Raw genomic sequence first — 24,982 nt, 5'->3', positions numbered from 1 at the left:
TCCCATACCCGCGGCGTGCAAAAAGCTCGCGCACTTCGGGAGTCTTGTGAATGCGCGCGTTGTCGAGCACGATCCAGGCTTTGTAGCGATGATGTCCCGGAAAGCTGACACCTGGGTGCTCTTCGCTCGGTACGAAATAGGAAGTATTGTCATTGTGCTCATCAATCTCGTCTTGAATGAGTTCTTCGTGTGGTGGAACGTAGACGCCGCCATCATCGTTGTCATCATCGTCGAGAATCCTGCGACGAGAACGGCGCTTCTTTCTGGTCGTCGAAGCAGAGGTGGAAGCAGAGGTGGATGCAGAGGAAGCAGAGGTGGAAGCAGGAGCTGACCCGCCAGCTGCAGACGCAGCAGACGACACAACTGCAGCGGGAGGGGCAGGTGGTTGGGACGACGCTGCACCGGACGTCAGCAGTGGCATGTGAACTGCATTACTGATCGACACACTGTCCTCAATCACGTTTGTAAGGGGGAGGTCGGGCTCAAGCTGCTGCACTGGGAGCTCATCCACAGCGATGCCAGACGCGGCGGTGTCGACGGCGTTTTTTGCCTCGAGCTTGTCAAACAGCTTCGTCATCGCCTCCGCAAAGACATGGCCAGTCACGCCTCCGAGCTGGATCTCATTCAACACAACGCCGCTCATTCCGATCGCTGCAATGAGCGTGAAATTCGCTGCACGAATACTGCCAACTTGAACGATTGCGCGCGCGCCCTTGCGAGATCGACCTCGCGTTCGATGCTGATTCGCATTAAATCCACTCTCGCCCACGTAGAACAAGCGATCCACAGGTGTCTGGAAAGCCTCGAAGAGCTCAGCCCATTTCTTGCGTTGGGCTTTGATTTCAGGCGAATTTTTCACCTTGACCTGCTCATACACGCGCTTGAACGTGAAGCCCTGTCGTAACATGGCACGCCCGATGGTTGCTTGATGCACTTGAATGCCAAATGTCGTCAGGAGGAGGTCCTGGAGCTCTTGATTGGTCACATTGACGTTCTTGTCGAGCTCCATCTCGAGAAAATGGAGATGCTCCGCTGTGAGCACACGGCATCCCTTGGGATTGACGTGATGTGACGTCCACTCTCCGCGCTCCTTGAAACGTTGCACTACGTTGGACACAGTGCTGATGGGGTGATGGAGCATGCTGGCGACCGTGACGAGAGGCAAGGCGCGATCAACAGCCAAGTCGATGATCCGCTTCCGTTCGGGGTCTTCTAGATGGACACACTTCCGCGGCGCGCGTGATTCGGTGGCCTGCGCCTCGTTTTGACGTTTGGGCATGGCTACAGAGCAGGTTCGTCTGGGGGTGTTTGCAAATCCCAAACATGAAGTGGCAATTTCCCAACCAAGAGTGCGAATTTTCAGTTTCAAGCTGTTATTCCAAATTGTTCGCGCCAAAAAACCAGACCTTATCTTGGCAAAAACCAACTCGGGCGCAGTTTGGACAGTTTCGTGTTTTTAAAAACCAAATCGATAGCATTTTGTCCAAAATCGCACTACAAATTTGTACCATTTCATATGTTTAAAAACCAAATCGTCCGTTTCTATTTCCAAACTCATTTTGCAGTTTTCACTTCGGACGCACAATACTGTATCAAATCCAAAATCGAAAATCATGCTGATATCACACTTGACTGTGAATTTTCGCCATACTTTTCCTGTGGTTGGGTCTGGTGCCTTGCTCAGCGCATGCTTGGCGATGCTCAGCGAGTGAAAGTAGAGTGCAACGCCAGGCACAGTGCGGTAGAGCGTTGGAACAGTCCCACGCCACAAGCCGACCATCCCGTCGCGCGCAACAATATGGCGGAACGCAGTCACGATTCTGCACCGATTTCGACATTGGATCAGCGCAGGGTTCAGGGGTCAGAGTCAGGGTCCAGCGTGGTCATCAGCGCACGCAACGTCAGCACCACTCAACCACGACACACACACACAGACCAAACAGACCTGTGATCGGACTGAGCTGTGAACTGGATGTGCGTCTTGACGACATCGAGTGGCTGAAGCAGGACGGACGAGGCAAAGCCGCTGTGCCACCAACGCACGCAAACAGAGTGTGAGAAAACAAAGTTGCTCAGAAACCCAAACAAAAATGGTAATCACGTCAAAACAATGAGATCAATAAATTAAAAAAACCCGAAGATCTACCTTGCCGCGCCGGCGAACAGATTGTGACCAGCCGCAGCAACGGTCGTTCGACTCTGCTGTTGCATGAACGACTGAGCCCAAGCAAGAAAGCAAAAGGGACGAGATGAGAAAACCTTTTGTTTTTATATGTATCTACACGTGAAATACAAGGAACAGCGACTACACATGAGGGAGGGACCACGGAAGAAGAAGGCAACAACAAACACACATAGAAAAATCATCAACATTGCATTGCATGCAGATCTTAAATCGATGGCAAAGGGGTGAAGCAAGCAAGCGGAACAGCAGGGGGAGCAAATATAAAACAAAGAAGAAGTAGTAGTAAGAGTAGTAGTAGCAGCAGCAGCAAAAGAAGGAGAAAAAGGCAACTAATGGTGACTGGGGAGGGAAGGGCAAGCTTCACGTAAAGGTGAAGAATTGGTTTTGCAAGGAAGCAGTCTCACGCCAGCGAGAGACCGTCCCACCAACCCAAAAATACGACGAGAACAGTTGTACAGGAAGAAAAGAAGAAAACAGAAGAAGAAGAAGAAGAAGAAAATCGCAAAAAATCGATCACAACGATTAAAGTACTGTGGGGGGGGGAGTAAAAGATGTTGGGTAAAATCCAATGAGAAAACAAAAAAAGTAAGTTTCTCTCTACAGGCTGGGAAGTGGCTCGTCCCCAAAGCTGTGGGCCTTCTTGCGGCCTTGAGCGCGGTTGGTCGAGGACGGCGGAGGAGCCTGCTGAGCAACCACCTTGCGACCAAAGCGTGCGCGAGAGTACGAGCGCGGAGACAGCGGGCTGGAAGGGTTGGGGCTTGCCGTGCCCGAGCCGTTGCCAGAGGATGCCATGCCGAGCGCGGTGGGAGGGATGGTCAAGCTCAAGCCAGAGCTGCCTGGATGGCTCCCGACGCCAGAGAATGGGTGCGACCCGGAAAAGGAAGTGTTGGCGTACACGAGGTTGTCCACGCCGCCCGTGTGGTGGTGGTGGTGCGAGTGGCCGTTGACAGAGTAAATCATCGACTGCTGCGACGGGCTGCCGACGAAAAAGCCCTCGTCGTGCTGATTGTTGTGGCGGTACTGCAGCGGAGGGGTCTGGTGCAGCGGAAAGCCCTTGGTCGGCGAGTTGGCCATGGCGCGAATGGACGACGCGGCCAGCGCGGTTGGAGGCGGCGATGGGCTCAGCAGGCCCAACTCAACGCCCGGCTGGTGGTGTGGCATAAAGAACGGGTCGTTCATGGCCATTGGATTGGCCGCTCGAGTCGGGGGCGAGGCTGACGAGAACAAGAAATGTAAAACCGAGACCAAAAAAAAAAAAAAACGATAAACACAGTGAGTACGAGAGCCGAGACCAAGGATCATCACGTAGAGCTTGTGTGCGGAAGTCATTGCACAACTTTGGAGCAGTCCGAACACGAGGCGAGGATGAGCATCGAGCGGGAAGATGAACGATGAACGATGTGCCAATGGATGATTCATCCAGCTTTGTTTCGTCTGTTCCCCATCCCTCCCTCTCCCCATCCCTCTCCCTCTCCCTCAAATCACAACGAATCATCGATCTCACTTCTTCATCATGACCCAAGCTGCCCTTGTTGAGTTGAGAGGTGGGGGGGTTTGCTCCCATCTTTCTTAGCGGCATTTTAATCCTTTCTTCATGATGCGCACCACTCTGCTCCACTGCCGCCGCCCGCCCGTCCGCCGCTCCAACCCAGTTCATCGCTGTCTCTCCCATTGCAGTCGTCTGCATTCCGTGTCGGGGAGTCGATGCTCCAACCTCGTGATCGGTTCGAATACACGTCATCGACCCACGTTTCCAAAAAAATAAAAAATAAAAAATAAAATAAAAAACACCAAAAAAAAACAATCGTAAAACCCCGAGTTCGATACAAAAGTTCACTCGAGCGAGATGAGGAAATCGTACGAGTCGATATGTTCCACCAAGACAAACCCGCTTTTTTTTTTTTTTTTTTTTTTTTTTTTGTGAACAACAGCCCAAACAGCACTCTCGCTTCGGGATCGCCGCCGTCGCTGGAGCAGCAGGTCGACTGCGTGTATATCCACACTTGGATACGAGAGGTCCCCACCCCACCCACCCCCACCTCCATTGGCTGGCCGGCGCAGAAGCCAACAAGCGATTGTTGTGGCTTATTTTTTTTTTTTTAGCAGTGCCGTGTTTACTCTACCTGGGAAGAGCGCCCTTGCGTCTGCGCTGGTTGCGCCGTGCTGGAGGAGGATGCCTTGGAGCTCAGCATGGCTGTCGCTATCGAACGAGCCGTGATTCGGGATTGCTCGCGCCCTGTCCAAACCAGAAGCGAGCCGATAGTCAGCTTCCGCCTTCTACTCCGACTGCTACTGCAACTCCTGCAACTCCAAAGAGTGCTGACGGTCTTACCGGGTGCTGGGCACGGCGACTGGATTCGAGACAGTGAGCGGCTGGACGCGGGGTCGGGCGCTGTTGCTGTTGCTGTTTGTAGCAGCGGATGGCTGTGGCTGGATGAGCACTGCTGCCGACGCTGGCCGCGGCTGCTGGAGCAGCTTGGGCGAGGGCGATTGCTGCCGAGACTGCGGCTGCGAGTGTGCGCTGCTGGCTTTCACGGGCTTCGGGGCGGCGAGGATGCCCATCGTCAGCATTTGGTGGTGGGAAAGGAAGGGGAAAAGAGCGCGAAAGGGGTTAAGAGTCAAAGAGTTAAGACAAGGAACGAGCCGCCTTGGTAGGGGATGGGGAGAAGGGGGTTGATGGCTTTGGCTTGAATGGTCAGGAGGGTGTTGTTTTAGCGAGCGAGGGATGGTGAGGACGAGCGGAAAGAGTCAGGCGGAGAAGAACCAAAACAAAAAAAAAAGTTGACTGAAGGACTTCCATTATGGTGAAGGAGCGCAACGATGAATCGGTGCAGCTGGTACGAGACTATGACTAGAATAAAGTCAGTGAAGTGTGACTTTGACTTTTGCGTTGAGGGCGTGTGAGTGAAGCACAGCGAACGAAACCCCAGTTGTGACGAACGGTCAGCTCGCAACTCTATCAGACGTAGGTCTGCAACGCGGCTCATTTCAACAGAATACCGCTCTGTAGTTGCTTCCCGCAATAACAACAACAACGACGACAGGAGAAGGACGTGAGGAAGCGGGCCATCTCTAACTGAGATTTCAATCTCGCCTTCTTCTGCTTCCACACAATGCGAGACCGCTCACTTGATACTCTGTGATCATGAATCTGATCTGTTTCGTTTTTTTTTCTTGCCCTTTCTGTTTCCAGTCACTCCACAGTCACTCCACAAGCCACCCCCCCCCAGCACACCCAAGCCACCCGGACTCATCGCATGGGATTATTGTCGCGACAAGGTTTCGCCTTCAGTTGTTACACCTTCCCTCTCCCCCCCCCTCCACCTCTCCCTCTCCCTCTCCCTCTCACTCTCTCCCTCCCCTTCATTCTATGCTCTATTCTCAAGTGCACAATCCATGGTCCCTTTCTCATCCATTCTACTGTGACTTCAGATTTCCATTCTAGAGATTCAGTCTTCCTGTATTTTTTTTTTTTTTTTTTTTTCCTGTCGTCTTTCTCACCTCGCCTTCCGAAACCATGCGTCTGGGCAAAGTGATGGTGCTGATGCTGATGGCGGTCTTTGCACTGCGCAGCTTCACTGGGCACCGCTCTGGCTCGCTCACCTCGGCGCTGTTTGGTGGCCTCGCAAGTAGTGATGGCAGCAGCAGCAGCAGCAGTAGCGCCCGTCATCTGCTGACCACTCCTGCATGGTCTCCCATGCTTGGCGACAGCGACGACGACAACGCTACAAAGGTGAGTTTGAACCATTTGGCTTTGCTCTATTCTGTTTTGTTTGCTTTGGGTCACTGAGAGTGGTCTGTTTGGTGCGTGCGTGTGGCTGCATGTGTGCGGGGTGGAGGATGGCGTGTGGCTGAGCTGAGAAGGTCCATTCTCGTCGCTTCCACTCCACTGCCACGATTCCACCACCCCATCATGGTGTTCGCTTGTCTACTCCTTAATGCTCTATGACTCTCCAGTCCGCTGTGCTCCAGGCAGCAGTAGGGGAAAACGAGGAAAGTCGCCTGCCTTCAGTCGCAGTGCCGCTCTTTTTTTTTTTTTTTTTTTTTTTTCCTATTTCTCCCTTCTTCTTCGTCCTCTTTTTCCCTTTCTTCTTCCTATCATTGTTTCTTCTGCTTTATCATCGCTCCTTGTCCATTGATTTTCGTCTCGCTTCGACTCGGATGAACTTTTTTTGTTCCATGCATCACAAGATGAAAAAAAAAACATCCCAACAAAAAAAAAAAAAAAAAAAAAAAAAGCGAGTTTGTTTTTCCTTTTTTTTTTTTTTTTTTCTATGGTTTTTCCATTGAAACCGCGTGTCCGATTTTTTTTTTTTTTTCGTATTTTGTATTTTTGTATTTTTTTTTCTTTTTTCGGATCGGATTGAAAACAAATCTCACCATTGAGCCAAACTTGACCATCGCGAAGGACAAACACAAGAAGCTTTGTTGTAGAGAGAGAGCGAGCGAGAAAGAGAGAGAAAGGTCGATTGGAGAAGAGGGAACAGGGAAGAGGAGAGCGCCATCGCAAACCAATCCAAATGCGTCCCTCGCTTTCCAACGGGACCGATCGCCACCGCATTGGGGCCCTTCCGTCCGTCCCGCGGATTGTGCAGTGCAGCGAGGTGCTTCGATGCAGTCACAGCCACCCCTTTGCGAGTGTCGGACAGTGCTCGATGCGTGCTCGGTCGCGGCGGGGAAGGGGCGATCAAAATGCCACCACAAAACCAAAACCCCAGCCACCTCCACCACAGTCACAGTCCGTCGCGGATTTGGCTCACAGCACGCCAAGTCGAACCCGCTCCACATGATCGCTGCCAGCATTTTTTTGACGGACGGCACGTTTTTTTCCTTTATCGCTTATCTCATCTTTTCGTGATCGTTGTGCTGATGGTCCGCCAGTCACTCACACACACACACACACACACACAAAGCAGAGAGAAGAGGAAAACAGCAACGAAGCCGAAATCGGATTTGGAAGATTTTGCTGGTTTTTTCGATTTTTTTCAATTTTTTCGATATTTGTCCTAAAAGGCCATATGACCCGAGTCCAGCGAGAGAGAGAGAGGGAGAGAGGGAGAAGGAGACGGACAAAAAGGGGTGAAGAATCAATTGAAGAAGGAATGCCATGCAAAAGGACTCATGATCGTCGCACTGGGAACTGCAGAAGACCGACGTTTGGGACAGATTGCCCAACTGTGAAGAAGAACTGTGATCTGACCTGACTCACTTTGCTCTTTGGTCAAATCGGTTAGTGCGAACACATTGGATCGCAGAACGACTCGTGCTGGTTTGTCAAGAACACGGACGACTGCCAACCAGATGGTGGATTCATCAACTACCTCGAACTCCCGTACTGCGTCATGCCGCTCCCCGCTGCCATGTTCATCCTGCTGTTCTGGCTCGCGTTCTTGTTCGTCATGCTCGGTGTTACGGCCCAAGATTACTTTGTCCCCGCCCTGACGGTCATTTCAGACTTTCTCCACCTCAGTCAAAACGTCGCGGGTGTCACCTTCCTTGCGTTCGGCAACGGCGCTCCCGACATTTTCAGTGTCATTGCTGCCTTGACTGCAGCAAAGGATGGTGCAGGTTTTGCCGTCGGAGAGCTTTTTGGTAAAAGGGTTGACGTTGTTGTGCATGTCTGTATTGTGTGTGTTGTGTGCTCCACCACCGTTTACTGATGTCCTTGACTTGTTTTGTTTGTTGTTTTGGGCTGCTCAGGCGCTGGTGTCTTCCTCACCACCGTCCTTGTCGGCGCAGTGTCGCTTGTGGGCCACATCAAGCTCACCCGGCGCCCGTTCTTGCGCGACGTCTCGTTCAACATTGTGACCGTCTCCCTGATCCTGCTGCTGCTCTGGCAAGGCAAGATCTACTTGTGGCAGGGTGCATGCTTCATTGCCATCTATACCATCTATGTCTGCACGGTCGTCTTTGGTCGCCGACTCTACCAAGCGCGAAAGCTAAAGCGCGAGGCCGAAGCCCGAGCGAATGGCGAGGTTGTCGATAAGCCCGATCGCAAGTCACGCGATTCAGATGTCTCTGGTGACGTCTCTGTTGCTGGCGGCATCAATTCGACTGGGATTGCCATCTCTGTTGAGCCGGTCGACATGCCCTCCACTCCCACCACGCCCACCACTGACGAGATTGACCCGGACGCTGATGGATTCCTCGGCCATATCTCTCGCAGCATTCGCTCAAAGTCAATGAAGGAGGTCACTGAAAACCACCACAGCCGTTCTCGCACCACCTCGCCTCGTCCTTCCGGCCAACACAGCATCGAAGCCGCGCTTTCCCCTTCAGAAGCCCTCACCACCTCGCTCTTGGGTCACCCAGTGCTCTCCAGCGTCCCTGCCGGCAAAGCCAAGACACCTCGAACCAGCTTTGTCAAGGATGGTACTGGTAATCTATTTATTTTACGAGTTTTGTCGTTCGTTCTTTGCTCTTTGTGGAGCAAACATGTTTGTTTTTTTTTTTACGAGTTTTGTCGTTCGTTCTTTGCTCTTTGTGGAACGTGTTTGCTCATTCACGTCGTTTCTTTTTTGTAGAACACACACCTCTGATGCGAACGGAGAGTGATGAGCAATCCTTGGCAAGCACCCTCTCGACAACACTGCCGACGCTTGTTGGGGGTCTGATGCCCGTCGATCTTGAGGCCTGGGAAAACGACCGCTGGTTCCACAAGGCCTTCCAGATCTTCAAGATTCCGATTTACGTCATGCTCAATCCTACCTGCCCTGTCATTGACAAGGACGAGCAAATGCACAACTGGAACAAGAACCTCTACGTGCTCCAGTGCTTGCTGGCGCCTATCGTCGGTGTACTGCTGACCAATTGTGCGTTCCATTGCTTTTATTGCTCCAGTTTGCGGGCTGCTTGTTGCGCGTTTCGTTTTGAGGATGTTCTGACTTTCATTCTGTTGGACGTGTTTGCAGTGTTTGCAACCGAACTCGGTGGCGGCTTCACCGTGTGGATGCTCGCTCTCATCGCTGGTGTTCTTCTCTCTGCGCTTGTCTTTTTCACTTCCGAGTACGATCGCCCGCCCAAGTACCACACTGTAAGTGCAGCAGCTGAAACGAATAGATTTCTGCAGAACCGTGCGCCCTTGTTCACAATCAATCTGCTTGCGATTTCGTCTCGTGTTTGGATGTTGCTTTTGTCAACTAGGCATTTGCTTTTGTTGGCTTTGCAGTGGCGGTGGTCTGGATTTACGCGACCGCAAACGAGATTGTCGACTTGCTCGAGACATTCGGTCGAGTGCTCACTCTCAGTGATGCCCTTCTCGGTCTGACGGTGCTTGCACTGGGCAACAGTATCGGCGGTAAGGCACATTGGCATTGGCGTGACAGGGCGACTCTCAAACCCCTTTGATGTTTGGGGTATTTCGCGGCACTCACTACCATTTCTGCATGATAGATTTCGTTGCCAACATTACTGTTGCTCGATTTGGCTTCCCTAATATGGCCGTTTCGGCATGTTATGGTGCGCCTCTGCAAAGTAAGCGCTCGTTCGGCTTCTTGTTTCTTTTGGGGTTTTGTTTTGGTTTTGTTTTGTTTTGTTTCGATTTTTCTTTTTCTAAACCTCGTCTGTGTGCGTCGCTGTTCCTTCGTTTTGTTCTCGCTCCAGATATGCTTCTTGGTATTGGTCTTGCAAGTATCGTGGCATGTACCACCATTGAAGATCCCTATCCGTTTGAGATGTCAAGTCACATGCTTGCATCCGGTTTGTTCTTCCTCGGCTCGCTCATCTCCTCCCTGATTTACGTGCCATTGAACGGGTATGGCTTGACGTGGTTTGTGTGGTTGCCACAAGGAGAGAGGAACCGTCTTGCAGTAACGTCTAACCATTCTTCCCTGCTTTGCCCTTTCTTTTTCCGGTGTCTACAGATTCGGTGTTGGCCGCAAGTATGGCATTTATCTGCTGGTCTTGTACACTGCCTTCTTTGTGACATCCATTACGCTCGAATTCGTTTAAAAAATTCTTCGTCCGTTATGTTTCGTTGTTGTTGTTGTTTGCATGTTGCGTTTTTTTTTTTTTTTTTTTTGTACAACAAAGTACAGTCTGGAAGCTACTGTAGACCAAACAAGCTTTTTTTGTGCAAGCCTTCATAAGTCCATTCTAACCGAGGGTCGGAGCACGGAAACAAATAACAACCAAGCAACTGACAACGTTACGATTCGCACACGAGCAACTCGCGTTTCTTTGCCACTCTTATTTGTGTGTGGGCGGGCGTCACAAAATTACTCGCGGGGAGTAAGTGCGCGCAAAACGTCGCCGACAGAAACAATGCGGATGGGTCGCTTGTGGGCGTCAATCACAAAGATGTGGTGGGAGCGGGTGGCAACCATCTTGAGAATGACCGAGTGCAAGGTGGCCGTCACGGGCACGCTCCAGTAGGGCCATTTGGCGGTCGAGGCCTCGGGGTGCTCGGGGGAAGCATGTCGGATCTCCTCCTGTCGGATGGTGGCAACGTAAGTGCGGCACGAGTGGCTGAGCAGACCAAGGCTTCGCTTGCGGAAGAGCAGCTTGACGTCCGACAGAGAAATGTTGCCAGAAATGGTGCCGTCCGACTCGACAAGGGCGACGCTCGAGAACTTGTGGGTGTGCATGAGCTCGAGAGCGTCAATAACAGGGGCGTTGCCATTGAGCTGGACCACGGGCTGCGATCCAATGTTGAGTTGCTCGAGCTGTGAAAGTTGGGGGTGGAGGTGTTGTTCAAACAGCAATCCGCATCGTTCAAAAGATGTGTGAGCAAAAGAGTATTCGTCGATTCACAATGAAAACAAAAAAAAAAAAAAAACGAAAAAACAACACCAACTCACAGTTTGGCGAACGATGCCGTCCATTTGGCTCAGAAGGTGGTCGTGGACAAAGCGCAGAACAGTCGTCTGCGAGATGATGCCGTGCAGCTTGCCATCACCAGACATGACAACAATGCGACGAACAGCGCCAGAGCTAAACACCTGGACCGCGTTCAGGAGGGTGGACTCGGGGAAGAGCGAGTAGAAAGGGTTGCGCTCGGAAATGTCTGCAAACAAGAGGAAGGTTTTTAAGAGTCGTTTTTTCAGTGTGGGTTGGCGATGCATGTCAAGGGGCCGGACAAAGGGATGGGACAAACACAAACGGACACCCAGTTACACGTACCAACGGCGTGACGGACGGCAACTTGGAACTGGCCGCCTTGCGAGATGTAATTCTCGAGGCTCTCGTTGCCTTCGGGCAGGTGAGAGCGCTGCTTGGCAGCAAGGACAAGCGCAACGAGATCGGCGTACTCGAGCATGCCCAAGTACGAGTTCTTTGCGCTGTCAAACACGGGTGCGGACGAGATGCCATTGTCGGCGAGTGTCTGGAAAACAACAAGAAAAAACATTCAGAGTTTCCAAGTCAGTTTTATGCGAAAATCTCAGACAAGACAAGAAACTCAGAAAAAGCAGCATTGAGCAATGGTTTTTGTATGGATTTAAAAAAAAAAAAACACTGCCCTTTGTTTTTCTTTGTTGACGTTCTTCCGTCGCTTCGCGCTCGTCGCTGTGGTGGTGGCACAGAACGTGGAGGACCAGCGATGCACTCATGTTCAAGATGAGGGGAGGAAACGCAACGGAAGTGGGCCGCGAACGCGAGTCACAAGCGAACGAGAGAAAAGGGGGAAAAAAAAAAAAAAAAAAAAAGATGGTGGGACGTTTTGTTCAGGAACGGCGCTTTGGCTGGCTGGTGATTGAGTGGATGAGTGGATGATGGAAACGAGAAAGAGAGAGAGAGCGAACGAAGCGATGCTGGCGTTTGCTGACAGAAACGCTGAGCCGGCACTCAACGCGACGATGAAGAAGAAGAACGAGAACAAGAACGAGAAGCCACAGCGACTCGACCCCATCTGAACCTCAATGGAAGACCAGACCAAAAAGGACAAAGCGACAAGAATGGATAGCGAAAGGGGGTACGAGAGAGGGGTGGTGGTGGTGGAGGGGAGCGACAAGAGCGCAAAAAGGTCCAAAGACTAAGTGCGAAAAAAAAAAAAAAAAAAAAGTCCCATACAAAACCCAATGGAAAAAAAGCACTCCATACAAAACCCAATGCAAAAACCCCAATCCAACATGATTCATTCAGACGTTCGTTTGAGAGTTTGGTCGTCGTATGGGTGGTCGTTTGAGAGTTTGGTGAATGGGGGATTTCGTCACCTTGCAGGCAGAGACGATCTGCGAGTCTGCGTCGACAACAATGAGCTCGGGCTGCTCCTGGGTCAGGAAGCCGCAGCGAATGGACGCCCACGCCGCAGTCAACTCGGTATCTTGTGCAGACATGATTTGAATAAGACCAACGAGAATCAAAAAAAAAAAAAAAGAGTGCGCTTCAACGAAAGCATTGGAAAATGAAAAACAAAGTCAATCAAAAGAGAGGCGTCTCAGACAGGAGGGTCGGCTGAAAATGGCCACGCTCAGTTTCTATTGCGATTTACGCTGCGTTCTTGCATTCGCAGATGGCTGCTGATGCGGCCAAAGTGGCATCGCTGGCCACTGCGTCCAGGTTGGGACCTCCTATACCTTCAGATTTCCAATGGTGATGGAGTTTGTGAGGTCGTCTGACTGACTGACTGACTGACTGACTGACTGACTAGAATTGTCATTCTGGCGGCTCAAGCAGCACTCAACGCGGCAATCGAGGACTACGACACGTCGGGTCCCATTGGAGTAGTGTAGGTTGAAGTGCGCTTGGGATGCAGGCCCAGACAAGAATGGCAGGGCGGCGGGGTCAAGCGGACCAAAGCTGTAGCCAGTCGTCTGCCAAGCCAACCGAGTTACCGAGGTCCCACTCAACTCTAGTACCTCACATTCATCATTTTTGTGAATTTGCTTGGCAGAAATCAATCACGGCCAGAAGTCCAGGCGGCACTGGGTGGCCTGGCAAGATGGGATGGCGTTTACATGCTGCGAATTGCGCAAATGCAAGAATACGAATTTGAGCAAATTTCAGCCTTCTTTCCACTCTACCCGGCGATCGTCCATGCTGTTGGATGGATGTTGGGTGGATCAGCGTCGTAAGGCATACTCTGTTGGCCGTTTTGCCATTGTCTCACAGGTCTTTTCATGTTGAAATTCACACTTTTTGCACCTGGTTTCACCGTTCCGATTACAGATCTTTGCTGATCGCGGCAGCTTTCGTCTCGAATGTCTGCTTTGTTATCGCCACAATCGGACTGTTTCTTCTGTCAAAACGCGTGCTCAACACTGACAGGCATGCCGGAATCGTGGCTGCGCTGTTTATGCTCAATCCCGCAAACATCTTCTTCTCGGCTGCCTACACGGAGAGCTTGTTTGCCGCTCTTACGTTTTGGGCCTTTTACTTTGCCGAGCGCGCTTTCAATCCTGTGCAAAGCAGGCGAGCATGGTTGTGGCATGGGACTTGCGCAATCACCTTGGCACTCTCGTCCCTCAATCGGGGCAATGGCATGGTCTCCGTCGCGCTCCCGTTGTTCCTGCTCGTCTCGCAACTTCGTCACAACCTGCTCTACCAACCCCAGCGGCGTCGTGTTCGACTCGTGCTGGGTAATCTCCTCCTTGCCTGCTTTTATGTGACTTTTGCCGTAGGGCCGTTTCTGTGGTGGCAGTATCGCTCCTACCATGAGTTTTGCACAAGCCCCGAAGCTACGCGTCCCTGGTGTAGTCAATCCCTGCCTTTCATTTACAGTTTTGTTCAAGAGCACTACTGGTATGAGCACGCGAGACTTTAATTTGTCATGCTGTTCGATTCCGCTTTGGCCTCACTTTTGTTCTTTGAACAGGAATAACGGGTTTTTGAGATACTACGAGCTCAAGCAAGTGCCAAACTTTGTGTTGGCTCTACCAATCCTTGTGCTTGCGTTTGCAACGGTGGGCAACTTTGCACTTACTACGCTTGCGGAGGGTCGATTGCGGGATTTTGTTCTTCAAGGCCGGACGTTTCAGTTCGCACACTGCATTTGGAACTCGGCCACATTCCCATATATTGTGCAGTTGATGGCTATGAGTCTACTTGGTTTGTTGTTCATGAATGTGCAGGTTGGACAGTTGTTGCTTTGCTTGGTTTTTGTTTGTTTGTTTTGCGCGCTGCCTTTCGTTCCTCAATGCGTCTCTAACATTACTTTCTATGCAGGTCTTGACTCGGTTCTTATGCGCCAGTTGCCCGGCAATCTTCTTTGGAGCAGCAAACATTGTGCAACCAATCAAACTCCGCACGAACAACACAAAAAACACCACGCACTCAGTCATGGCACATCCAACTGGCATTCCCGGTCTTCAAGCCATCGCTCTTGTGGCGTATTTTGTCCTGTACTCGATGCTGGGCTGCCTACTCTTCCCAAACTTTTACCCTTGGACTTGATCGGCAGCAGTAGTGGGCTATTCGTCTAGCAGCTCCTTGTGTGAAAGCAACCACTGCAATAAAACAAATAACCATGAGAACCTGCAGTATAGTTGACCCAACAAGCACTCACCAAAGCATCGTGCAATCTTACCAAGAACGGATGTTCGGATGCCGAGTATGGACGGGCCGGCAAGCAGAATGGAACTGCCACTCGCTTGAGCAGTGGTACTTGATCACTCTCTGTTCCAGGAATCAGTACACTCAGCTCAAAGTTTCGCATCATCCGTGGCTTGGAAGTGGCCTTTGCGCCCAACTTGGAGTCACTCGATACAGCTCCATTGCCCCATGATCCAATGCCCAAGGAGTGGCTTCCGATGACTGCGTAGCCGATTGTACTTTGCTCGTCTGGAACACGCAGCAGAACCTGTTCCAACCCGGTCGGAGACGTTTGTTTTTGCTGAGTTTGACGTCTTACTGCACCAAAAAAACAAAACGACAAATCGCAACCAGTTCCTCACTTTGGAATTTGGCAAAACGTTTCCGTGCTTGCTTTGATAGTCGAACAGGGAACCACGAGGGAATGTTGAGCTGAAATATCGTGGGAAAAAGTGCAGTCGGTGGGGATGTCCCTCCTATCCAAAATGCGCAAGAGCGAACAGTGAGAACTCCATGCAACTATCAGGCGTGCAAAAAGAAACTCAGAAGCGAGACAGCAACAACGACAAAGACTCGTTACCGGAAACCCTTGAAGAGCTTGCGAGACGGTTGCAGTGGTTGGGAAGATAAATTGCAACTTGAGCGCATCTGCGGGATCTATCGCGAAAGGACTGCCACGAGATTCGCCAGAAATGCGAGCTGGTGCACCAGCGTTACATGCTGTCGCAAATTGCGTCACCCATGGATCGGAGACTTGCCCGATTGAAGACGACTGCCAAATTTCAAAAAGACGAATAGTGAGGCGCTCAATGTCCACCAGCCACCAACAGCACCACCAGCTCAGAAACGACAACAAGCGAATCAGCTCAATCTACTTGATAAATGATGGGAGAGTTAAGGACTTGAGCGGGTAGGGTGGAATATTCCGCTTGCAATGCTTGCTCTAAAGCCATCAATCCTTGTCGGCATCCATTCGTCTCAAGATTCGAATGCTCGGGATAGGATGAAATCAGCCTCGCCTGCAAAAGATGGCGGCAGTCCAGTTCAAGATGGCGAATGCGTGAGCGAATCTCAGCCAGAACCAGAACACATCAAGCACTTGCTCAAAAACGAAAACACCCTCTCTACCTCGACAGTGTCAAAGTTCACCGTCTTGAGCTCTTTCAGAATGCGAGCAGCGCGCGCCGGGTGACGGTCGTCCACATCATCATCCTTCGGCTGGTGCGCGACCAGCTGTGTCACGTAGTTCATCAGTGTACTTTGGAATGCGAGACCGCGTTCCGTCACGGTTGGGCGTTTCGCCTCGATCGGAAAGTCTTGGTAGTAGGTCACGTTCTCCAACACACCCCAGTCGGATGGGACCAAGCTCGCGCTGGTGACGGCAACGCGCAAAGTGTCGCTGCCGTGAAACAATAACATGAGCCGCCCGTGCAAGCGACCGCTGGTTTTTCCTATGGTGAGCGGCGTCATGTTAATGTTTGGGCTCAGGGCAGTATTGCCACGGCCGGTGGGTGAGCTGCTAACAAACAACTGAACGCTTGCTCCGCGGGACCGCACCATTGGTGCGAGCTGCTGCACAAACCAATCCGTGTCGGCCTCGTAGGACGAGAACAGTGCTCTCCGCAATTCCCTGGGCTTGATCAGGTCTTGAAACGTAATGCTCGAACTGTCATTCGTAATCGACGTCATTGCCTGCTTCTCCGCCAAGCGGTGCAGAAAGACAAGCTGCTTGCCGCTCGATCTGGGCGGTGCTTGGCCCACAGCTGCAGAGCCTGCGCTGCTCTTGGCATTCCCTGCGTTCGTCTTGGACTGTGCTGAGGATGAGTAGCTCTGAATGCGAGCGTGGCCTTGAGCGAGCGAGAAGGAAGGTCGCAGATTGACAGCAGCAGCAGCAGCAGCAGCAGCAGCAGCAGCATTAAGGCTACGACTGCGACTTGGACCCGCGCAGAGCAGCATCAGCCTGCGAGTCTGGTGCATGAGTCTGCCACACGCAGCACTACTGGACATGTTTCAAAAAATCGTGATGGCGATCGAACTGTGAACTGTGAAGCCGAAGCTGAAGTCAAAACGAAAAAGTTAGCCAAGACTGAACGCGAGCACCCCCCCCCCCGCCAAGACAATAGGGGAGGACTTGCTGCGGTGATTGATTGTGATAAATGTAGGAAATGATTCTAAGAAGAAGAATAATAAAGAGTGGGATGATGGGATTTCTGAAGCGGGACAAACAAACAACAAAGGATTTTGTTTCAAAAACGAATGCTAAGACAAACCAGAAAAACGAGAAGAAAGGGTTGGAAAAGCAAAGCAAAAGGAGAGCAAATTCAATCTGGTGATGATTCGAAAAGTGAACGAGCTCCAAAGGAACGAAAATGCCACAAACGTGCATTTTGGGTTTAACAAGTCAAGCAAACAAAAAAGCAAGGATCAAAAACAAACCGCTCAAATGGTCGTGTAGCCAGTGCGTCCACGACGCTTGCGCAAGGCAGCCACGACGAGCGCGGCGACAATCACAAGAACGACAGCGCCAAGCACAGAGCCGATGACGGCGCCAACCATCGCGTTGTTGGCAGTGTCGTTCACCGACATGGCAACTCGGTTGAGGGAGGCACCGAGACGAATGCCGCCGGCAGCAAGACGCTGCTCAATGACATCGATGGCACGATTGTAGTAGGCGGTCTGTGATGATGACAAGAATTTCGAGACAGAGCGTCAGAGGACGCGTCAGTCAGAGACCAGGACGTGCAAAAAAAAAAAAAAAAAAAAAAAAAAGAGCAACCGTCGAGAGCTAGGAATGCGAGAGAAGAGAAAGACAAAGAAAACAAACTCGTACAGTAATGACAGTAGTGATGTTGCGGTTGATGTCGGCGTACGAGGAATTGCACGCGAAAATGACCGACTCGGTGGCCCAGATATCTACGTGAATGAATGGTGGGAAGTGGGGGGGCATACAGAACAGCTCAGCAACTCAATGTGGCATCTCAAAAGGTGATTGCAAGAGCACATGAAGAAGGCGTACCAGGGCAAGCAACAGCGTTGCAGCTGTTGTTCCACATGGCCACATAACCACCCCAGCCAGAGTGGATTTTTTGAAGCAGGTAGTTGACATAAGCGTTCTAAAGCCAGAAACACAAGCATGTGATGGAAACGCAGTGAGTCATTGGAGCGAGCGACAGGCAAACAAAAAGACGAGGGAAAAAGCACAAACCTGATCGCCGTTGAAATCAACATCAATGCGGTTGGAGATGGCAGAGTAATCCCAGAACTAGACAAGCATAAAGCAAGAGACAGAACGCAAACACGCACACAAGGATGAGCGGACTGAAAACAAACACAATCGCAACCAGCAACGACAACCGATCGCAAACAACGAACGTACAGCGTGCAGGTTGACATTAACGCCGTTGTAGTTCACTTCAATCGTGTTGCCACCGAGATCGGAAGTGAAGCCGACGTGCAGGGGCTGGTGAATGTCACCGATGAAGTGATCGACAAACTTGAGGGAATCCTGGAGCAGCTCGCTCACGTCCTTGGGCCCAGCGTTCACGAGAATGCCCGTGTAGTTGTTGATTGCGCCGGCAACGCATGCGTCCTTGGTGCCAGTGCCGACGTCAATGCAGTCGCGGTTGTAGTTGTAATTGCAGGCAAAATCAGGGCTGCGACACACACAGCGAACAGATAGACAAACAAAAAAAAAAAAACGTCAATAAGGGACCAACGCAATGCTTTCATTCATCAATGACTTACGTATCAATGAAGTGCAGGGGTTGGGTCCACTTCCACTGCGCCTGGTTCTTAATCTAGAGTGATCACGACACGACATTGTGAGTGCAGCTCCATTGCAAAAGCCTTGGGAAGTTGATTCCCACTCCCAATTTTCCCCCCCCCTCCTTCTAAGTATTCACGCATAGAAGCGTTTGTTTTTTGGGGTCTTACGTCGTCCGCCCAAGTGGATGCGACGGCGAGCGACTTGTTGTCCGAAGTCGGCAGCATACGAATGACATAGTTGTTCGCTTCCGGGGTCAGCAGCGCCTATTTGGTTTCCAACAAACACAAACAGGTGTTACAGGTGAGTTTTTACATTGATAGTTCGAGTGTTGTGAAGTTCGGAGGTTGAGAGTGAACAGTGAAGAAGGAAAGGAAGGAAGGAAGGGCAAGAAGTGGCTCCACATTGCTCGCTGTCTGTCTGGCTCTGTCTCGCTCTGGCGCTCATGAAGAAGGGGTGTGTTACCTGGGCAATGGCTGCTGTGATTTGGTGGCCCTGGGCGCCCCACGCGTCGGCAGAGCGCACTGCAAAAGCAGCGACTGCAATCACAACACAAGCTGCACTCAACAAAGAAGAAGAAGAAGAGCGGAAATGCATTGCAATAGAACAAAAAAATAAATGAGCAGAATCTGAGATATCACTATTGAATACGACTTGAATGACTGACACTTGGAAACATGCAAAGAAAACGGAGGCGAAACGGATTGTGCAGTAAGAATCGCTGTGGTGAGTGATAAGGAACTGAGATGCCCTGTTCCCTCTTCCCTTTTCCACTCGTCCCTGTCTTGACCTTGCTCCAGTGAGCTCAAAATAAGCATGTGTATTCTCAAATGAAAAAGCCATCCATCCATCCATACATGTATTCAGTAGACAACGCAGTCGTCCATTCATTTCAATCTTTTACCATGTCGGCGCTCAGAACGGTCGTGTTTGTGACTGGCAACATGAAGAAGCTCGACGAGGTCCGCGCGATTCTCGCTGGGTCTGTCGAAGTCATCAACCGCAAGATTGATTGTAAAACCCAAAACAAACAAAAAACAATCCGTATTGAAAGCAGGATGAACGACCAAGATCGAGAGAGAAAGAAAGAGAGAGAAAGAGTATGGATTTACCATTGCGGCTCACTCTCACGCCGTACAAACACACACCTTCCGCTCCGATTTGCCCAGTGCCCGAGCTCCAAGGCGAGCCGAATGACATTGCACGCGAAAAGTGCCGTCTTGCGGCTGCGCAGGTCGGCGGTCCCGTCATCACCGAAGACACCTGCCTCTGCTTCAATGCGCTCAAGGGGCTGCCTGGGCCATACATCAAGTGGTTCCTCGACAAGCTGGGACACGAAGGTAAACAAACACACAAGAAAAACTCGATGTACATCACGAGTTGCATTGTGAATGATGGACAGGAAACGATTTTGGATTACGCACCTCGATCCAAACCCGTTTGTCCCATCTCAGCGGCTGGGATGATACCACTTTACACTGTTGGAAGTCCTGTAGACTGGCGCAGAATGTTTCACTTTTTTTGATTTCGCTTTGCTGTTCAGGCTTGAACAATTTGATTGCTGCATACCCGGACAAGTCGGCATACTCGCTGTGCACATTCGCGTACTCTGCAGGTCCCGGAAGCGAGCCCATCGTTTTTGAAGGCCGTAACAATGTGCGTGTTGCTCCGTGCTTGGAGTTTGAACCTGCTCTTGTCCCCAAGAAATGCTGTTCACTGAAACTACATTTTGCTTTGATTCTGTGGTCGACAGGGTCGGATTGTTCCTGCGCGCGGCCCGCTTGACTTTGGTTGGTAAGTGGCGTCTTTTTTTTGTTTTCGTCTGTTGGTATTGTGTTTTGTTTAGCGGAGCGCGAGTCGAGCTGCAGGGTTTATTTTGACAACAGTGACTGACAAAAACCTGTGGCTGGTTTGCTGCACTGTAGGGACCCCGTGTTCCAACCCGATGGATACAATGAAACGTACGCAGAACTGGACAAGGCAATCAAAAACCGCATCTCCCACCGCAGCCAGGCTCTTGGTTTGCTGCAAAAGTATTTCGAAACCTTGGACCAAAAGTGATTGCCTAGTCTTGTAATTTTGACAAAACTATTGGTGGTTCACATCATCGCCTTCATCATCATCATCATCGCCGCTGCTAGCATAGTCGAGCATCTTCAGAGCATGATTTCCCCCAGTCGCTGTCGATGAAGGTGGATGCGAGACTGCTCCTCGTGTTTCCATTGCAATGTCGGCGTGGCTGATTGGCGCAACCGAGCGATCGCTTTGATCAAAGGCATCGCCGTCGTCTTCCTCGTCGTAGTCGCCTCCGGGGGAGTTTGGAACCATGGTGGCTTCCGGATGAGGAGTGGCATCTAGCAAAGGAGTCGGCAGCAGCCCTGCGTCGACAACGGCTAGGCCTTCACTTGAAGGATCGGGCAGCTCCTGAATAAGAGGGTGTGAGGGGGCAGAGTTGAGAGTGCGCTTGTCGCGAGATGAGCGATCGCCTTCGCGCTTGCCACTGCGCGTATGTTGTCGCGCGTCTACCATCGCCAGCTGATTAATGGGCGAGTTGGCACTGTTACACATCTGCACGAGCTCTTCGCGGGACGATAACAGATTGAAGCGATCCAACGCTTGATCAGCCACTAAATACAATGTTGGGTGCTCCAAAATGGTCAGCCCCGCCAGGGCGAGACGCAAGGACAAGGACAGGTCTGGGAAGCGATAATAGCGAGCTGCGTTGGCGGGTTGCCCGTCTGGTTTGAAAAGAATGCTAAAGCCGACAAGCGATTCAGCTGGCACTTCGGTCGAGCTTGGTTGGGCAGCTGCTGGCAAGACTGCCATTGCCGTTGCAATTCGTTCTCGGAGAATCTCGTCTTTGATGGTTCGTCCTGCAAGGAGTCTTGAGGCGATGCTTGCAAGGGGCAAGTTTTCTGAAACACTAGAGATTGGGGGGAGACAGGGGGAGACAGGGGGGGAGACAACATGATCACCCAAGTCAGAAATTCGCTTCGATGCTAAACAAGCATCAAAACCCGCGCTCACGTACTGATCCTCAAAATACCGCAGCGGAACAATATTCCCGATTGAAATGAGCCACTCTACGCGCCATTGGATTTGTTTTTTGCTGCAAAGCATCGCGCGCAGAGGTTGCAAGTGAGCCAGATCAACGCTCGCCAACCAGCAACAGTGCCACTTCGCTCAACTTACCGCGCATTCACAAATGAAGTGTTGTCTCTTCGCCGCTGCAATCCAGCAGGCAGGAAAATAACACGAATTTGCCGCTCAAGAGCCGCGCGACGAAGCGCATTCACGGTAGAAGGCAATGCATTTGGATTGGGCCGCGGTTGGATGGTTTCTCGCTTTGCGGCCATTGCCGTGCGTTGCGCATCTTCGAGTAACCTGACGTCTGAGGAGGAACATGAATCAGAATGTCAAAATGAAGTGTCAACGCAATCACAAAGCACTCTCGTGTCACCCATTTCATGAGCGTTTCAAGTACCTTCAGCCATCGTATCATCAGTCATGTTCGACAGCTCGACAAAGGACGATCGAACGCGAACGCCATCACAATCGAAATCTTGCTTGTGTTTCCGAACGCACGCGACGCTGCATGTCGCTCGTGCACACGCCGGACACCTATTATTCCAGTGACACGCGAAATGCAATTGTTAGAAGCTGAGTCAGCCTGCGCCACGTAACACCATTCAAAGTTGTGTCTGAGATTGTTGGCGAAAGGTTGCTTGTGACAGAATTCGTCGATCAGGGCCAAAAGCTGTGTGATTGTAGTTGTCCGAGAAACTTGTCAACCTCGTTCCATCGTCAACCAACAGCAACAATCAAGTGTTTTGCTGTTGTCTGAGAAACTTTCAATCTCATCCAAACCGCCAAACCGCACAGATTTGAGGCCGTCGGTTTGCCGTTGCGCCCCTCCCCCCGCCCCGCACGAGTGAGCGCTACGACGCCGGTATCAAGTTGGAGAGATGGACTACTTGGAACTTGAGACAGAGATGGCTGAGCTGCAGCCGGAGCTGGGGCGCTTGGACTCACCGGTAGCTGGCTGCTGGCGATCCGCACATGGAGCAAGCGACGGGCTCGCGTGGAACAAAGATGGCTGCGGCTGCGGCTGCTGCGGCCGATGCTGCTGCCATGGCTGCGTAGGGCGATGGCGCCACGGCAGCCGGGTCGAGGGCGCCGCCAGACAGACCGGCTGAAGCAGAGGAAGCGCTGTCGCTCGATGGCAGTGCAAAGTCAAGCTCAATGCTGCCATCGTCCATTCGAGCAGCCTGAATGTCCATGTTTGTGAGGATGGCAAAGAATCAAAGAATCAAAGAAATACAATCAAGTCTAAGACAAAAAATAATGAGTGAGAAAATGTCGATCTGCAGTAGTCTAGAGAGAACCCTCCTACAATGGGACATAATGCATTTCCAGTCATTTTGATTTTTGTCGCCCTCCTACAACGGGACAGAGGCGTTCTTGGGCTCTGAGTCTTGTTCTGCTACCCCCTCCTTGCGGATATCCACTAAATAGCATCTGATGAACCCACTGGGCACACCGGGCGGAGTCGTCAGTCCGCGGAACGAGCGGGCCTTCGACCTGCTGCGGGAGGCTAGACAGGCCAAGGACGCCGACTCTCCTCGCTTTTTCAAGGCCGCCGTGCTGAAAACCTACTTTACACCTTGTGCTGACATCAGTGGACCAGGTGGCGCGGGAGCCAAGGAGACGAAACCGACCATCAGGCAGCTGGAGGCGATTTTCGAGGTCCCGCGATCTACTGTCGGCAAATGGATCGCGCATCACCGCCATCAAGCCGATCTCTTCGCCCGTTCTACCCTCGATCAGGCAGTTGATCTAGTTCAGGATGACGCCATCTCGGGGGACCGCAGCGTCTTCCTCCGGTCGGAGGAGCTCAAGATCGTTAACTACCTTTTTGTTCGGAGCGCATTTGCTCACGTCGCCCTCACCAAACCCAATACAATCGAACTCTTCATGCGCCTGTCTCAAGTTCCACGACCAGATGGAAAGCCTCGCCGCCAGTTCGGTCCCAACGGCCCGAGCGAGTCGTTTTTGGAGCGGTTTTTCGCCGAGTTTTCCGACGAACTCCGCTGGATCACTGCACACTCGATCGAAACCATTCGTACGGCCGCGATGAACGAGGAAACCCTCAGAAGCTTCTTTGAGCGCCTGCAGGAGCTTTGCGACAAGTCTGGAGGGAAGCTGTGGGCCGAGCCTGGGCGGATTTTCAGCTGCGTCCGGAAACTCAGCGCCTCCTTGACGCTTTCGTGAGTGATGTGCGCACCCTGCTACAGATTCCATCGCTTCTCACATTCGAGGAGTTGCTGCGAGCGCCCCCGCTGACACCGTCGTTGAGCTGCACCGAGCCTGCCACTGTCCGAACCGTCAAGCCGAACAAGGCCTACTCGCCCCAAGATGCGGCACAGCGTGCTACCCAACACGAGCGAGAAGCTCGGGAACAAGAAAAGGCTCAGGTTGCGCCTCTCATGGAGGAGTACAAACGAGCGATGAGGACCTACGAAGACAAAATCGAGCCCTTCATGAATCAGCAGGACCAACTCAAGTCGACGATCGCTGCCGACCAGACCCGGCTCGCAGAACTCGAGGCAGACGACTCGGCAGCCGCTCTGGTTGCAGACGTGCGTGCGCAACTTCACGCGAACCAGCAGAGGCTCGCTAAAGTCAACGCGACCGTGAAGCAAATGGTCGCCGCAAAACCCAAGCGCCCCGACGTCCGACACGTCCGCGCGCTTGCCGCCTCGAAAGCAGCAGCTGCGGCACCGGCTTTGCAATCGGTTGCGACGATGGCGGTTGAGCAGGACGACTCTGACGACGAATGCGAAGAGGACGGCATTCCGCCGTCGCCAATGCAGGTGACTTCTGCCGCTCCAGCGCGCTCCAGGAAGAGAATCTATGAAAGAGACTCTGACGACGAGGCCGCTCCATCATTTGAAACAGCCCAGAGTGGCGGGTCGGACGAGAATGTGACCTATTCGCTGTCGTCAAGATCTCTCGAGCGGCTGAAGGAACCCCGTCTTGCTACTCGCAGCTCATCGCGGCTCATTTTGCCTCCAGGTATGACACTCAGTCGTGCCAACACAAGTGGCGTGAGCAGCTGGCTGACAAACGACATGGCGGCGATGCAGCTTGTGTCAACCGATGAAAATGTGTCGTCCACGCCGAAAACCGATCGCCGGAAGCGACTCGCGCTATCTGACCTCTCCAATTCGAACTAAATGTGTTACATGTATGGCTTTATATGCAATTTGATGTATGTTATTGTTGTCGGGTTGATTAAACGACGATAATTCTTTGTCCCGATTCGAACCCGCGCACACTCCCGGCCATAAGTACGCACAACATGACCCTATCGTCCACCAATACGGATAATATCGATTTTCTTTGCATCTTCGCTGCATGTCCACTGTCGGGGGCGGGCGGGAAGGTGCCGGGAGTGCTGCGGAGGTTGTCCCTCCTACAATGGGACAAGATTTTTCGCGCCCAGCCAAAGGTCAATGCAAAGTCAAAATTTCATATTGCTCCGACCGCCGCCATTTTTTGCACAT

The 24,982-nt window shown here is 51.8% G+C and overlaps 10 protein-coding genes across 10 annotated transcripts; 4 read left to right on the top strand and 6 right to left on the bottom strand.

Annotated features, from left to right (window-relative positions):
* Positions 1 to 8: 8 nt before the first annotated feature.
* CAOG_09044 (hypothetical protein) lies at positions 9 to 2,211 on the bottom strand (the record flags this gene model as incomplete). Its single annotated transcript, XM_011272430.1, has 5 exons — positions 9 to 1,298; positions 1,407 to 1,426; positions 1,652 to 1,820; positions 1,946 to 2,026; positions 2,147 to 2,211. Coding segments are annotated over 5 exons (1,625 nt in total), but the record flags the coding sequence as incomplete, so codon positions are not given.
* A 571-nt stretch (positions 2,212 to 2,782) lies between these two features.
* On the bottom strand, positions 2,783 to 4,756 carry CAOG_07132 (hypothetical protein; the record flags this gene model as incomplete). The annotated part of the gene is made up of 3 exons (XM_004343806.2): positions 2,783 to 3,399; positions 4,309 to 4,421; positions 4,518 to 4,756. The coding sequence occupies 3 exons, from the start codon at positions 4,754 to 4,756 to the stop codon at positions 2,783 to 2,785; spliced, it is 969 nt and encodes a 322-aa protein (XP_004343856.2).
* A 2,353-nt stretch (positions 4,757 to 7,109) lies between these two features.
* CAOG_07131 (solute carrier family 24) lies at positions 7,110 to 10,135 on the top strand (the record flags this gene model as incomplete). Its single annotated transcript, XM_004343805.2, has 7 exons — positions 7,110 to 7,777; positions 7,886 to 8,557; positions 8,710 to 8,997; positions 9,097 to 9,218; positions 9,329 to 9,482; positions 9,788 to 9,938; positions 10,048 to 10,135. Exons 1-7 carry the CDS (start codon positions 7,528 to 7,530, stop codon positions 10,133 to 10,135), a joined length of 1,725 nt encoding a protein of 574 aa, XP_004343855.2. The 5' UTR covers positions 7,110 to 7,527.
* Positions 10,136 to 10,163: 28 nt separating this feature from the next.
* Positions 10,164 to 12,488, bottom strand: CAOG_07130 (hypothetical protein). The gene is made up of 4 exons (XM_004343804.2): positions 12,337 to 12,488; positions 11,306 to 11,507; positions 10,984 to 11,189; positions 10,164 to 10,848 (listed from the first exon to the last, which is right to left on the bottom strand). Exons 1-4 carry the CDS (start codon positions 12,457 to 12,459, stop codon positions 10,402 to 10,404), a joined length of 978 nt encoding a protein of 325 aa, XP_004343854.1. The 5' UTR covers positions 12,460 to 12,488; the 3' UTR covers positions 10,164 to 10,401.
* Positions 12,489 to 12,605: 117 nt separating this feature from the next.
* On the top strand, positions 12,606 to 14,593 carry CAOG_07129 (hypothetical protein). Its single transcript, XM_004343803.2, has 6 exons — positions 12,606 to 12,682; positions 12,774 to 12,851; positions 13,017 to 13,193; positions 13,292 to 13,864; positions 13,938 to 14,193; positions 14,288 to 14,593. The coding sequence occupies exons 1-6, from the start codon at positions 12,636 to 12,638 to the stop codon at positions 14,513 to 14,515; spliced, it is 1,359 nt and encodes a 452-aa protein (XP_004343853.2). The 5' UTR covers positions 12,606 to 12,635; the 3' UTR covers positions 14,516 to 14,593.
* CAOG_07128 (hypothetical protein) lies at positions 14,290 to 16,873 on the bottom strand. The gene is made up of 7 exons (XM_004343802.2): positions 16,789 to 16,873; positions 15,782 to 16,709; positions 15,529 to 15,672; positions 15,234 to 15,425; positions 15,016 to 15,129; positions 14,649 to 14,921; positions 14,290 to 14,568 (listed from the first exon to the last, which is right to left on the bottom strand). The coding sequence occupies exons 2-7, from the start codon at positions 16,658 to 16,660 to the stop codon at positions 14,533 to 14,535; spliced, it is 1,638 nt and encodes a 545-aa protein (XP_004343852.1). The 5' UTR covers positions 16,661 to 16,709; positions 16,789 to 16,873; the 3' UTR covers positions 14,290 to 14,532.
* A 57-nt stretch (positions 16,874 to 16,930) lies between these two features.
* On the bottom strand, positions 16,931 to 19,070 carry CAOG_07127 (nuclease Le3). Its single transcript, XM_004343801.2, has 8 exons — positions 18,882 to 19,070; positions 18,587 to 18,682; positions 18,398 to 18,450; positions 18,030 to 18,306; positions 17,859 to 17,915; positions 17,670 to 17,766; positions 17,484 to 17,566; positions 16,931 to 17,329 (listed from the first exon to the last, which is right to left on the bottom strand). The coding sequence occupies exons 1-8, from the start codon at positions 19,011 to 19,013 to the stop codon at positions 17,093 to 17,095; spliced, it is 1,032 nt and encodes a 343-aa protein (XP_004343851.2). The 5' UTR covers positions 19,014 to 19,070; the 3' UTR covers positions 16,931 to 17,092.
* Positions 19,071 to 19,296: 226 nt separating this feature from the next.
* CAOG_07126 (inosine triphosphate pyrophosphatase) lies at positions 19,297 to 20,546 on the top strand. The gene is made up of 5 exons (XM_004343800.2): positions 19,297 to 19,430; positions 19,586 to 19,756; positions 19,960 to 20,072; positions 20,170 to 20,210; positions 20,342 to 20,546. The coding sequence occupies exons 1-5, from the start codon at positions 19,322 to 19,324 to the stop codon at positions 20,475 to 20,477; spliced, it is 570 nt and encodes a 189-aa protein (XP_004343850.1). The 5' UTR covers positions 19,297 to 19,321; the 3' UTR covers positions 20,478 to 20,546.
* Positions 20,505 to 22,750, bottom strand: CAOG_07125 (hypothetical protein; the record flags this gene model as incomplete). The annotated part of the gene is made up of 5 exons (XM_004343799.2): positions 22,449 to 22,750; positions 21,901 to 22,037; positions 21,609 to 21,807; positions 21,448 to 21,525; positions 20,505 to 21,339 (listed from the first exon to the last, which is right to left on the bottom strand). Exons 1-5 carry the CDS (start codon positions 22,694 to 22,696, stop codon positions 20,505 to 20,507), a joined length of 1,497 nt encoding a protein of 498 aa, XP_004343849.1. The 5' UTR covers positions 22,697 to 22,750.
* Positions 22,751 to 22,937: 187 nt separating this feature from the next.
* Positions 22,938 to 24,652, top strand: CAOG_09043 (hypothetical protein; the record flags this gene model as incomplete). The annotated part of the gene is made up of 2 exons (XM_011272429.1): positions 22,938 to 23,651; positions 23,711 to 24,652. The coding sequence occupies 2 exons, from the start codon at positions 22,938 to 22,940 to the stop codon at positions 24,650 to 24,652; spliced, it is 1,656 nt and encodes a 551-aa protein (XP_011270731.1).
* Positions 24,653 to 24,982: the final 330 nt, after the last annotated feature.

The sequence above is a fragment of the Capsaspora owczarzaki genome, assembly GCF_000151315.2.
Source record: "Capsaspora owczarzaki ATCC 30864 unplaced genomic scaffold supercont2.13, whole genome shotgun sequence".
In the NCBI taxonomy this organism is placed as follows: domain Eukaryota; class Filasterea; order Ministeriida; family Capsasporidae; genus Capsaspora; species Capsaspora owczarzaki.
This window is presented reverse-complemented; position numbering and strand designations above follow the sequence as displayed.

What these genes read in the sequence shown, in the direction of transcription:
- CAOG_07128 (XM_004343802.2), bottom strand. Translation starts at nt 16,660, where the DNA reads ATGTCCAGTAGTGCTGCGTGTGGCAGACTCATGCACCAGACTCGCAGG. An exon ending in TGAACTTTGACACTGTCGAG is followed by an intron (nt 15,673 to 15,781) that starts GTAGAGAGGGTG and finishes CATCTTTTGCAG; the next exon opens with GCGAGGCTGATTTCATCCTA. An exon ending in ACTCTCCCATCATTTATCAA is followed by an intron (nt 15,426 to 15,528) that starts GTAGATTGAGCT and finishes GAAATTTGGCAG; the next exon opens with TCGTCTTCAATCGGGCAAGT.
- CAOG_07130 (XM_004343804.2), bottom strand. Translation starts at nt 12,459, where the DNA reads ATGTCTGCACAAGATACCGAGTTGACTGCGGCGTGGGCGTCCATTCGC. An exon ending in AGATCGTCTCTGCCTGCAAG is followed by an intron (nt 11,508 to 12,336) that starts GTGACGAAATCC and finishes GTTGTTTTCCAG; the next exon opens with ACACTCGCCGACAATGGCAT. An exon ending in TGCCGTCCGTCACGCCGTTG is followed by an intron (nt 11,190 to 11,305) that starts GTACGTGTAACT and finishes TCTTGTTTGCAG; the next exon opens with ACATTTCCGAGCGCAACCCT.
- CAOG_07129 (XM_004343803.2), top strand. Translation starts at nt 12,636, where the DNA reads ATGGCTGCTGATGCGGCCAAAGTGGCATCGCTGGCCACTGCGTCCAG. An exon ending in TCGGGTCCCATTGGAGTAGT is followed by an intron (nt 12,852 to 13,016) that starts GTAGGTTGAAGT and finishes TTTGCTTGGCAG; the next exon opens with AAATCAATCACGGCCAGAAG. An exon ending in TGTTGTTCATGAATGTGCAG is followed by an intron (nt 14,194 to 14,287) that starts GTTGGACAGTTG and finishes CTTTCTATGCAG; the next exon opens with GTCTTGACTCGGTTCTTATG.
- CAOG_07126 (XM_004343800.2), top strand. Translation starts at nt 19,322, where the DNA reads ATGTCGGCGCTCAGAACGGTCGTGTTTGTGACTGGCAACATGAAGAAG. An exon ending in CATCAACCGCAAGATTGATT is followed by an intron (nt 19,431 to 19,585) that starts GTAAAACCCAAA and finishes CGATTTGCCCAG; the next exon opens with TGCCCGAGCTCCAAGGCGAG. An exon ending in GGCCCGCTTGACTTTGGTTG is followed by an intron (nt 20,211 to 20,341) that starts GTAAGTGGCGTC and finishes GCTGCACTGTAG; the next exon opens with GGACCCCGTGTTCCAACCCG.
- CAOG_07127 (XM_004343801.2), bottom strand. Translation starts at nt 19,013, where the DNA reads ATGCATTTCCGCTCTTCTTCTTCTTCTTTGTTGAGTGCAGCTTGTGTT. An exon ending in CCCCTGCACTTCATTGATAC is followed by an intron (nt 18,307 to 18,397) that starts GTAAGTCATTGA and finishes TGTGTGTCGCAG; the next exon opens with CCCTGATTTTGCCTGCAATT. An exon ending in CAACGCTGTTGCTTGCCCTG is followed by an intron (nt 17,567 to 17,669) that starts GTACGCCTTCTT and finishes TCATTCACGTAG; the next exon opens with ATATCTGGGCCACCGAGTCG.